At 42.3% G+C, this 12,601-nt stretch overlaps 1 protein-coding gene across 2 annotated transcripts in view; it reads left to right on the top strand.

Annotated features, from left to right (window-relative positions):
- The window catches only part of PIK3R3 (phosphoinositide-3-kinase regulatory subunit 3), a 133,265-nt gene extending 124,696 nt beyond the window's left edge, over window positions 1–8,569 (top strand). For both annotated transcript variants that reach the window (XM_004740410.3, XM_013044306.2), the window contains exon 10: window positions 4,829–8,569. In XM_004740410.3, coding sequence (XP_004740467.1) covers window positions 4,829–5,027 — 199 coding nt within the window. In that variant the 3' untranslated portion in view covers window positions 5,028–8,569. The remainder of the gene's footprint in view (window positions 1–4,828) is intronic.
- The last annotated feature ends 4,032 nt before the right edge of the window (window positions 8,570–12,601 follow it).

Here is a 12,601-nt window from a genome sequence, read left to right as displayed (position 1 = left end):
AAATTAGAAATCAAAACAGCAGAAAATGAGGGAAATCCTTGAATGTGAACAGTAAACAGCACATGCCTAAATAACCAATGGAGTTATTGGGATGCCTGGGTGGCTCAGTGGGTTAATCCTCTGCCTTCAGCTCAGGTCATGATATCAGGGTCCTGGGATCAAGTTCTGACTCAGGCTCTCTGCTCAGCGGGGAGCCTGCTTCCCCTCCTCTCTCTGTCTGCAGCTCTGCCTACTTGTGATCTCTCTTGTGTCAAATAAATAAAATCTTTAAAAGAAAATAACCAATGGGCCAGAGAAAGAAAACAGGAAATTAGAAAATACTTTGAGATGAGTAAACAAACACAGCTTATCAAAACTCACAGAATTCAGCTAAAGCAGTCCTAAATGCCAAATTTATAACTGTAAACATTTATGTTAAAAAAAAGGAGACCATATATTAATAAAGTAACCTTCCACCTTAAGAAACTAAAAAAGGAAGACTAAACTAAACCCAAGCAAAAAGGAGGGAATAATAAAGATTAGAATGGAAGTAAATAAAATAGAGAGTAGAAAACAATTGAGAAAATGAGTGAAACCAAAAGTTGGGATGGAACTGAATTACAACCTCAAGTAAACTGCCCCCATCCCCACAGAGAAGAAACAAATTACTAAAATCAGGATGAAAGAAGGGGTCATTACTTGTAGTCCTTATAGAAATAAAAAAAGATGAGGGAATGCTATAAACAATCATATACCAAAAAAATTAAACCCAGATGAAATGGACAAATTCCTGGAAGCACACAAACCACCAAAACTGACTCAAGAGGAAACAGAAAATTTGAACAGAACTATAATAAGAAATTGGGTTAATAATAATTATTATAATAATAAAAGCTACCCACAAAGAAAACCCCAGGCCCAGTTGTCTTCCCTGGTGAATACTGCCAAATATTTTTAAAAGAATTAACAGAAGTCCTTCACAAATTCTTCTAAGAAGTGGGGGTGGGGTGGGAGAGAACTTCCCAGCTCATTTCAGGACGGCAGTATTACTGTGATACCAAAACTAGACAAAGACATCACAAGATAACTATGGACCAATATCCCTTAGGAACACAGACACAGAAATCCTCAACAGAATAATAGCAAGGCAACTCCAGCAGCATATAAGCAGCATATACCATGACTAAGTAGAATTCATCCTGGGTAGGCAAGGGTTTTTTCAGCATAAAAACAAAACAATGAACATAATATACCGCATTAAGAGATAAAGGACAAAAATCACATGATTATTTAAGTAGAATCACAAAAAACATTTGACACAATCTAGCACTCTTTCATATTATAAAAAAGTCTGAACAACCTAGGAATAGGTTCCTCAACTTGATAAAGTTGAAGAAAAAACTCAGAGCTAATGTACTTAATGGCGAAAGTTAGTGCTTTCCCCTAAGATCAGGAAGAAAACAAAGATGCTTATTCTCACCGCTTCTAACTATCATTGTACAGAAGGTTCTAGTTAAGGTAAATTGGACAAGAAAAAGAAATAAAAAGCATCCATTTTGGTAAGGAAGATGTTAACTATTAGAGCTAATATATAAGTTTGGGAAAGTTGCAGGTTAAAAGATCAGGATTCAAAAATCAGTTGCATTTCTAAATACCAGTAATAAACAATCTGAAAATGAAATGAAGAAAGCATGCTACATATAATATCATCAGAAATACCTAGGATTAAAACAAAAAGAAGTGCAAGAGCTGTATGGTGAGAACTATGAAACATCACTGAAAGAACTTAAAGGGAGACCTAAATAAGTGGAAAGACATCCTGTGTTCATGGATCAAAAGATTTAATATTGTTAAGACAGAAATAACATCTCAAACTGATCTACACGTTCAGTGTAATCCCTATCAAAAATCCCAGCTGGATTTTTGCTGAAATTCACAAAATGATCCTACAATTTCTACAAGGGATCTAGCACAGCCAAAATCACTTTGAAAGAATAGAAAAAGTTGAAGTACATCTCCTGATTTCAAAACTTACAAAACAAAGGTGTAGTCATCAAAATTGTGAGGTGTTAACAAGGATAAACATGTAGATGAATGAATAGATTTGAGAGCCAAGAAATAAACCCTTAACATTTATGGTCAGTTGGTTATTAACAAGGGTCTCCAGACCATTCATTGGGGGAGGAAGTTGTCATTTAACACATGAAGCTGGGACAACTGGAAAGCCACACACAAAAGAATAAAGTTGGACCCCTACCTCACACCATATATAAAAATTAACTCAAAATGGATCATAGACCCAAATGTAAGAGGTAAAAGTATAAAATACTTAGAAAATAATGACATAAACCCTTGTGACTTTGGGTTAGACAGTTGTTTCTTACAAACTAAAAGCACAAACAACAAAAGAACTATAATTAAAAACATTTTATACCAAAGGGCACTATCAAAGTGAAATATTTCTCCCACAGAATGGGAGAAAATATTTGCAAATCATGTATCTGTTAAGCAACTAGTGTCTAAATCATAACCCTTAGTAAAACAATCAAGGGCCTCAATTTAAAAATCGGATACACATTTAAAAAATGGACATTTAAAAAATGGCAAAGGATTTGGATAGACATTTTTAAAAATTCACATACATAGTGCTATATTAGTTTTAGGTGTACTACATAATTCAACAATAATATACCTTTCTCAAAGTTCAGCAAGATATGTTTGCTTTTCATCTCCTTTATCTATATCACCCATCTCCCTCCCTACCTTCCCTCTAGTAACCACCAGTTCTCTGTATTTAAGAGTCTGAGGGTTTTTTGGTCTTTTTCCCCCCGTGTTTGTTCATTTGTTTTGTTTCTTAAGTTCCACATATGAGCAAAATCATATGGTGTTTGTCTTTCTCTGACTGATTTCACTTAGCATCATACTTTCCAGGTCCCTCCATGTTGTTGCAAGTGGTAAGAGTTCATTCTTTTTTTTTTTTTAAAGATTTTATTTATTCATTTGAGAGAGAGACAGTGAGCGAGAGAGAGCATGAGCGAGGAGAAGGTCAGAGGGAGAAGCAGACTCCCCATGGAGCTGGGAGCCCGATGCGGGACTCGATCCCGGGACTCCGGGATCATGACCTGAGCCGAAGGCAGTCGTCCAACCAACTGAGCCACCCAGGCGTCCCGAGTTCATTCTTTTTTAAGGCTGAGTAATATTCTCTGTGTGTATATCTCCCATATCTTCTTTATTCATCTATCCTGATGAATCCATATCTTGGCTATTATAAATGCTGCGGTAAGCATATGGGTGCATGTATCTTTTTGAACAGTGAAGGAAATCAGCAGAACAAAAAGGCAACCTACTGACAGAAGACTTTTGCAAATGATATATCCAATAAGGGGTTAATATCCAAAATATATAAATAAAGAATTTAGACAACTTCACACACAAAAAAACCCCCAAATAACCCAATGAAAAATGGGCTGGGGACCTGAACAGACATTTTTCCAAAGACATGCAGATGCCCAACAGATATATGAAGAGATGTTCAACATCACTCATCATTAGGGAAATGCAGATCAAAACCACAGTGAGCTACCACCTCACACCTGGCAGAATGGCTAAAATCAACAACACAAGAAACAGCAGTTGTTGGTGAGGATATGGAGGAAAAAGAACACTTGTGCACTGCTGGTGGGGATGCAAATGCAAAATGGTGTAGCCACTCTGGAAGACAGTATGGAGGTTCCTCAGGAGATGAAAAATAAAATTACCGTATGACTCAGTAATTGTACTACTGGGTACTTATGCATAGAAAATAGAAATTCCTTTAAAGAAGATCTATAAATGGTCAATAAAGATAAAAAAGATGCTCCACATCATTAGTCCTTAGGGAAGTACAAACCAAAACCACAATGAAATACCACTAGGATGATTATAATAAAAAAGATGAACAATAACAATTATTGACAAGGATGTAAAGAAACTGGAACCCTCATATACTGCTGGCTAGAATATAAAATGGATCAGCCACTTTGAAAGACAGTTTGGCAGTTCATCAAAAAGAGATACCATATGACTCAGTGGTTCCATGTCTGGCTCTCTGTGTACCCGAAAGAATTAAAAACACGTGTCTATACAAAAACTTGTACACAAATGTTCAGAGCAGCATTATTCATAATAGTCAAAAAAGTAGGAACAACCCAAGTGTCCATCAGTTGATGAATGGATGAACAGAATGTGGATATCCAGACAGGATATTATGCAACCACAGATGAAGTACTGATACATCTACAACACGGACAAACTTTGAAAATGTGCTAAGATGAAAGAAATCAGATACAGAAGGTTGTGTGATACTGTAAGTTTCCATTTATGTGAAATGCCAAAATAGGCAAATCCATAGGGACAGGAAGTCGTAAGTGTTTGCCAAGGTCCAGGGGGAGGAGGAAGGAATACAGAGTGACTGTTAATGAGTATATGGTTTCTTTTTAGGGCAATGAAAATATTCTGGTAGTGGTGATTGTTCCACAACCTTGTGAATATTCTAAAAATCACTGATTTGTATATTTAAAAAAAAAAAAGCGTTCTCTTTCCAGTGCCTTCTTGCCTCATGAAGATGCAAAGCTGAGTGATTAAATTCAGCCACTCATTTTCTTTCCACCAGGTCTTGGTGCGAGGTGAAGATCTCTCTGTGATAAGTCTATATGGGGGTGAGGGTACACACATGGTCGCATTTTACAAACTTCTGCAGAACACTTCTGTACTTCCTTTGCAGAAAAATTGTTCAGGCTTCTGGTCATTTGAATCTGTCTATCAATACCTGCCTAATTCCCTGTGGTGTCTGTGTGTTGTGTCTTTGCAGTGCCGATGGGGAAGTGAAGCACTGTGTGATCTACAGCACCGCTCGGGGCTACGGCTTTGCAGAGCCCTACAACCTGTACAGCTCCCTGAAGGAGCTGGTGCTCCATTACCAGCAGACATCCCTCGTTCAGCACAACGACTCCCTCAATGTCAGGCTTGCCTACCCTGTCCACGCACAGATGCCTTCCCTCTGCAGATAAAGAGCGAGTGGGAAGAGAGGTTGCTCTCTAGCATTTTTTCCTACAGTTTTTATTAGACTATGAGGGCATTCTTTCTACGTAGACTGCTTGTTTTGCACAAGAAGTGATTCTGTGAATGTGGAGAGGCCGAGCAGCAGCGGGCCAGGTTTGGGGCACAAGAGGCCTGAGGTTCTCTGAGACTCAGCTGTGCCGCTGCACTGACATAGGAAGCTGGAAGCAGATGATGTTTTTTGGGAAAGTCTGTTTCGTTGGGTTATTGTTTTGTTTAGCCAGGCACCCTCAACAGAACATGTTAGGCTTGATGGGGTTGGGGTGTTGTATCTGGAAATCTCTGAACAGTCCACGTCCTCTCTTGGTCTTCATCTCTGAGAAGGGGGCAGGGGCATGGCTCTGTGGGGAGTTCTGTTTTGATCTGGCGGTCTCTATCAATCTCCTCCCAAAACGAAGGCTGTTTTAGTTCTGTGGTAGAATGGCATTTGGTGAAAAAGACAACCAAAGGAAAATGGGGAGGCTTGGGATTTATTTCATGTAGGTAATCTTAGTCAAGGAGTAAAATCACCTTCAACTGAAGGTACTTTATTAACTAACATAAGTTAGGTGTCAACATCTCAATAGCTCCTCCCTCTAAAGAAGCATTATGTTTAGAAACCAAATTGATCTCAGCAGAACAATGTTTGTTGCCAGACTAACGTCTTATGGAAGACAGCACTAGTATCTGAATGCACACTTCTGTACCAAAACTTGAAAGTGAAAAGAAAACCAGAATTTGTTAGTTTTAGCAAACACTAATATTGGTCAGTGTAACTCTTTCTGCCCTGCCCTTGTTTCTCAGAGATGAGGAATAGTGTTCTTTTGGGGGGCATGGTGAGCTTTGAATCATAAAATGAAGTTGGTGCTTGTGTGGTGTTTCTTTAGCCTAAAGAATGATCTGTTGTTGAAAACCTTTGTAACTTGTTTGTATGAGTAAAGAAAAGGTGCAATCCAGTGCTTTTAGATGGCTTGATATACCAAATAATGATATAGAACAACAGTCTTATATGTGCTTCCCTAAATTTAAAGGCCCTGCAGAAACAGTAAACATGGTTTAGTTTCCCTTCATCTCCCTGTCCTTTGTGGGGTAGGGCTTAGGGAAGCCACAGGTGGCAAAGGTTGTAGCAGGAAGGGAGCTGGACTCTTGTCAGGGTCCTCAGTAATTCACACACCCGGAGGCTCTGGTGTCTCGAGTGAGGGTCCTCCACATTACTGGTGTGCTTCCATGCAGTGGTTTCTGAAACTTTTGTAGAGAGCGGAAATAATGGCTTGGACTTTAGACTGTTAGTAAAAGCCATATGGAAGTTTTCCTCTTTGCCATTTTTGTGAGCCTGACATTAAGATGATGTGCACAGACTGTCCTCATGCTCCAGTGGCCCTGATTTTAGGCCAGGAATCTTCTGCTCCATGTGGTTTAAGCCTTCCAGCTGAGTGAAGCTAGGCGAGTGGAGTTGGAGGCAGGCGTGTACTCCTACCTCCATCACGCCCCACCCCCATCAGTCAACACTCGTTCTGCGAATAGTTAAGCTGTCTCTGAGCCAAGGCTGGAACCATAATAGGCTCAGGGTGAGTCAGCTGTTTGAGTCCAAAGCTGTGCAGTCAGGCATCCTGGTTGAACTGGAGAAGCAGCCAGTATCTGGGTCTTGGTGTATAAGGTTTACAGCTAGGAAAGCTCTAGTGATGGAATGAAAGAAAGAAATCCTGCTTTCCCTGAGCACTTATCTTGGTGACAAGGTCTAGAATGGACCATGATGTAAAGATAGATAAAAAATTTTGGAAAAACTTTTAGAGTTACTAACAATGAGGATAGGAAGGAAAGGGCCTATCTTCGGCTTTTATTTGGTTCCACTGCAGTTTCAGGATTATGCAAGGCAGACAGATGAGCCCCTCCCTCCAGCGTCCTGTTCTGACTTAAGCCCTTAACTGGAAGCCAGCTGCACATCTCTTCTCCACATTGCCAGGGAAATTGCAGGGAAATCTTGCTGAGGGTTTTACTGAATAATGACAGGCTAATTGCTGCTGGGTGGCCTTAACACCTGGTGTTGAACCTGCTTAAGCTGTTCAAGATTGGGTGCAAAAAATCCCTCCTCTCTGGTATTAAAATTTAGTGTGTTCTGACCCTCTTTTAAAATAAAATGAGAGTAAGGACGCATGCATGTGACATTGAACCATGTGTTGCTTCTTCTCAGGCAGTCACAAGGGTGCATGGGGAGGGAGCTAGCCCCATCTAATACTACACTTACAGCTAAGGGCTAAGCTTGTGGAGAAGGACTGTTTTGTTTTGTTTTGTTTTGTTTTTTGATCCTATATTCCTTCACTTTTTCCTTCCTGTTTTTCATTCTTGAAAATTCACAAATGCTTTTTGGGAACTAAGGCCTAGGGATCATTTGAGAAGTTGGAAAATATCTCTTCTGACTAGTTGCCATATGATGTGCTTGATCCTGAGCCAGTGGAAATGGCATAGGGGCCAGTCTGCTAACCACATGGAGGGGGAGATGCAGCTCCTATACTTCATGGCCTTGGCAGTCTTCATTGAGTCTAGCTCTGTGTCCTTTCCCATGATTTGGGCCCTGGGACTCTCTCTCTTGGCATCCTAACTGCAGCTTCACTGAAGCAGAGTAAAGGAGACAGACTAATACCAGAGGGGCTCCCTGTTTTTTCTGGCTAGGACAGCCAGCCACCAGCATGGAAGCAGCTTGAGGCTGACTGAACACAGGTCCTACACCCAAATTTTCCAGGTGGAGATTTCATCAGAGAACAGTGGTCTCTGTCTCTTCCTGATCATAGATGGTAAATTATGGCCAGGGCTCAGGACTGTATAGGCTCTGTCCTTACCACTGATTTGGCCAAGGTTGGGGACTTCCTACTCCATCTCCAAGCCGATGGGACCTCCCACTTACTATGGACCTCATGTGCTCTAAAGAAGCATTGATAGCCAATGTGTGTGGTGTCTTCCATAGGTCTCTTTTTGCTGCAAGGAACCAGCCTCATGGGTCCTCTTGGCCAAGAATTGCATCTGGACAATTCCTGGTTTTCAAGGTGGTCTCTGTTGCCAGTTAAGACTCCAGAGCTGGGCTCTTTGCTGTCACCTGCTCCTTCTTGCTCTAGCTCTAGCCACCTGTGACAAACAACCTTGTTTCCTTACAAATTCCAGCATGTGACTTTGGTGCCCTGTTGTTACTTGTGAAAAACCTATTCTTCTGTTGTCTTTGATGTAGTCAAAAACAAAAAAACAACAAAAAAACCCCATGTAGTTTACGTAAAAATATGATTCATAAAGAAGCCAACTATATGTCTTGTGTTGGGACAGTTCATAATGTAGTTCCTAGACCACTTTTGCAAATTGTTCTTGTCACCAGATGTGTTCAGACATTGCTGTGCAGTTGTGGGGTGGGTGGGGGGTGGAAGTGAGGGGAGATAATTTTTTGGTCTTTTGTTTTTTTATCTTCCCCAAGAGGGGACAGTCTGGCCAACTTGCTCCAGTAATGCAATAAAGACATTGCAATAAAGCACTTTTTTGTCCTCATGCTATGGAGGGGTTGGGCCAGGGGTGGGGGGGGCAAGAGGAGGATTAGGATGTTGAAAGCCCTGAAAGTCCCAAACCTTCTCTCCCACGAGCACCAAAAGATTGGTCCTGGGGCTGAACTGGGGCCATTAGGCATGCTCTTCCCCTGAGCAAGAGAAGCTGCCCCTAACAGGCATGATGCCAGCATTTTGTCCATCAAGCACAGGACACAGTGAGACTCAGAAACCAGTCCTAAGAGAGTTAAATCTGAGAGCTGTTTCCTCCTCACCCCATTCTGAAGTATTAGAAGGCCCAGTTTACTGATTCTCATCACATCTTTCTGCCTGGAAATAAAAGTGTTTCCACAGTCTATTTTCTGGGGGCAGGGAAGATGTTTGTTGCCCAAGGCCCTTGTCACCCTCCTGCCACAGCACTTTGTTAAGGTTTCTGTATGGTAGACCGTAATTAACAAAGTGTGGCCACCTCTTTGCACAAGACAGTGTAGTTCCTGTGTACTCTTAGGCCCCACCCAGGTGTGTAGCGAATTCTACATCAGACTGGGTGGGGGATAGTCCACTGCTCTAAATTATCTTGCCTGTATCCTCTCACCCCACTCCTAAGAATTATAGAGGACTTCCCCGCATCCCAAGAATTGTTCCACTCTTTGTGTAGGATGCTCAAATTCCTGTCTCCAGCCCAGTCTTGTCTTCTGAACTCCACCTGTGGGTTGGATAGCTCCACTAGGCCTTGAATGTCCCACAAGCACTACAAACTTTCTGTTTATAGAGAAAACATGCTTGGCTGTGAATTCTCTTTTCTACCACCAAACCTACAAACCTGCCTATGTCCACATAATTCCTCTGCCTCTCACCTGTTAAATTACACAAGTTACCCTCCTCCAACTAAAAGCCAACCTTTCCACAGGTTGTATAATTTTGGATCCTGTTTCCTCCCTCCTCAGGAATTTCATGATTACTTGTCAATTCTTTCACTGTTGTTTTCTCTCAACCAGATCATCCATTGACATTTAAACATGGTTGAGTGGGTCTCATTCCACTTCCTAACCTCTATTGAATCCTATATCCCTTTATCTCTTTGCCCTACTTCAAAGACAAACCTTTTTACAAAACTGTCTAAATTTGTCTCTATTCTCTCTCCCACGATTTCAGTACAGGCTCCACCACCAGCTGAAACTGCTCTCCTTGAGGTCTTCAGTAACCATCATCATTGACTACTTGCCATGAACACCCCCCCTACCCCCGCCAACTCTATGATGACTCAGCGTCTGGTTTTCTTCCTAGATCTTTGTTTCTTTTAATTCTCTTGGACGACTCTGGCTGCCTTTTCACTTATGTCTTTTTCCCTGGCAGGTTTATCCATATCCATGATACCATGTATCATCTTTAGGCCATTTATGTCTGCCTGTGTTTCTCCTGCACAACCCTCTATCGGGAGGTACCTCACAGCATATTGAATGTGGGGTCATCAGCCCAGGTTCTCTTCCATTATTTCACATTTCAGTGGTGGAAATCTGTACCTCATTTGGTTACATAAGTCAGGAAAGCAGTCATCATCCTTGAGACCTTCCTGTGTTTCAGACTGGCATAATACACACCACTAACCTATATCAAGTTTACTTTCTGAATACCAAAGACATCACTTCTCTCCCAACTTCATTTCTTCACTACTCTAACCTTAATACTGCAAGGGCCTCCCTTCTTCCACAGTTGCCCCACTCAAATCCATTCTCATATAACCAGTTATCTTTTAAAAAATATGAATCTGGGGGCACCTGGGTGGCTTAGTCATTAGGCGTCTGCCTTCAGCTCAAGTCATGATCCCAGGATCCTGGGATGGAACCTTGCATCGGGCTCCCTGCTCAGGGGGAAGCCTGCTTCTCCCTCTCCCACTCCCCTTGCTTGTGTTCCCTTTCTATCAAATAAATAAAATCGTTAAAAAATACAAATCTGAACCTGTGTAAACCCATTAAGTAACTTTCAATCACTCTTAGGGTAAATTACAAAATTCTTAAAGTGGTCTGGTTTCTCTCAAGTTTAGGATCTCATCCCCTACTTCAGTTACTCTTCCCTGGATCCTTCCCTTCAACCAGTCCCAATCTCGGGTTTTTCTTCTGTACATATTCTCTGTACCACTGCCATCTATCCCTATGGCCTTACCCATATTTGCTGATGGCTGCCAAATCTGCGTCCAGCTCCTACATATTCCGTCCTCAAGGCTGTCCTAGTTCAGACCACTAGAGTGGATCACTACATCATTTTCTCTCTGGTCTGCGTATTCCACTACAGCCTCCTTACACTGCAGCCAGCGTCTTCCTAAACCATAAATGTTGATTATACCACTTCCCTGCAGTTACCTTTCAGAACTCCTCACTCCCCTCAGGCTAATCTGGTGGTGGTTCTCAAAGGAACACCAATGGCACTTGGGGCAGCTGCCCTATGCATTACAGGATGCTTAGCATCTCTGTGTCTCCTCCTTCCCTCATCCCCCATTTCCAATCCCCTAAGGGGGGGGACAGTTCCTTTTTTACAGGAACTGTTGCAAGATGTACCTGCCCCACCTCCTTCACCTTTGCTATGGCGCCTTTAACCAGATCCTGATACATGTGGGAGGCTCCCTCAGACAACCAGTTACCTGTGTTCCCAGCATCCAGTACAGGCTGGCTGAGGTCTGCTGCCAGTGAATGAAGGAAGAAATGAGTTCAAGAAGGAACTGAAGGCTAAGGGGCAGACAAGCTCCTTGTGGACTCTGGCACCACGGGAGGGTACGCCCTCTGGTGGCCACAGCCTTCACCATGAAGGTTACGTTACAGAGGCTGTGGGTTGCAGGAGGCAGCAGTAAGCTGTTCCCTCCCCACCCCGTCCCCACCAATCTCCAGGCTTCTGGATGACTCTCCTTCAAATCTAAGCATTGGATTATGGGACAGTTTGTGCAAGACCAGAGTCTGAAAAGTCCTGCTTCACCATGGAGGTAGATACTCCACCGCCCTACTTGGAGCTCCTGTGATGCCATCTCCTGACTCCTCTGACAACATGGTCCCATAGGTCACAGGTGTCCTTCCCACTCCCACACCACCCACTCACCCACCTGCCAAGTGAAGTACTACTCACTGGGGGCTGCCCACCTCCAGCAATTAGGCCTGCCTGACAAAAGCCCAGAAAGGACTCGCTACAAACATTAAGGCATTAAGGCAATTCTGCATTTTCATCTTAGGTCATTTTTAACAAGTAACTTCTCCATTTCAAAACTCTTCCCTCTCTTGAATTTTTTGACTCTTTTCTAGCTGCTGCTTCTAAGTCTTCTCTCTTTGATTTAAATGCTAATGCTCCTCAATGTACAGCTATCATTATATTGATGGCTCTCAAATTTCTATCTTCAGTCTAGATTTTCCTATTGAGTTCCAGACCCACGCATCCAGTTACCTTCTGGATGTCCAACAAGTACCTCAAATATATCCCAAGTTTAACTCTTCACCCCCTTCCATCTTTTTTCCTCCTCATTTTCTGGCTGTGAAACACTCCAAGAGGATAAAGGTGGTTTCTGGAATCAAGAGAGACCTAGGTTCTAATCTTAGCTCTGCCCAAGCTATGTTACTATCTGAAAACCCAAGTATCCCTCCTCTATAAAGCAGAGAAACTATGCTATGTGGCCTTCTGTGGTTCCCCATCACCTACAGAAAGTCTATACTCCTGGAAGTATCTTTAAATATGGCGTCTCCCTGCCTAACAAACTAGACCCATTTCCACTTTGGTTTCTGTTCCTTGAATATACCAGGTATACGGTAAGTGCTATGCTCTTTGCCTGGACACTCGAACTAATCCCACTCTTCTAACCCAGTAAACTGCTACCTGTCATCTGTTCTTCAGGCTTGAGCTCAGATGTCCTAGTCTCTGGGAAGCCAAGTTGGACTAGGCAACCCTCCCCTGACAGTGGAAAGTGTGTTATTTACCACTATATTCCCAGCAGCAGCATAGACCTTGAGTTACATTTGTGTTGACTGAAAGAAAGCAAAAGACAAAGA

The sequence above is a fragment of the Mustela putorius genome, unplaced genomic scaffold (assembly GCF_011764305.1).
Source record: "Mustela putorius furo isolate JIRA1106 unplaced genomic scaffold, ASM1176430v1.1 tig00003853_pilon_pilon_pilon, whole genome shotgun sequence".
Lineage (NCBI taxonomy): Eukaryota > Metazoa > Chordata > Mammalia > Carnivora > Mustelidae > Mustela > Mustela putorius.
This window is presented reverse-complemented; position numbering and strand designations above follow the sequence as displayed.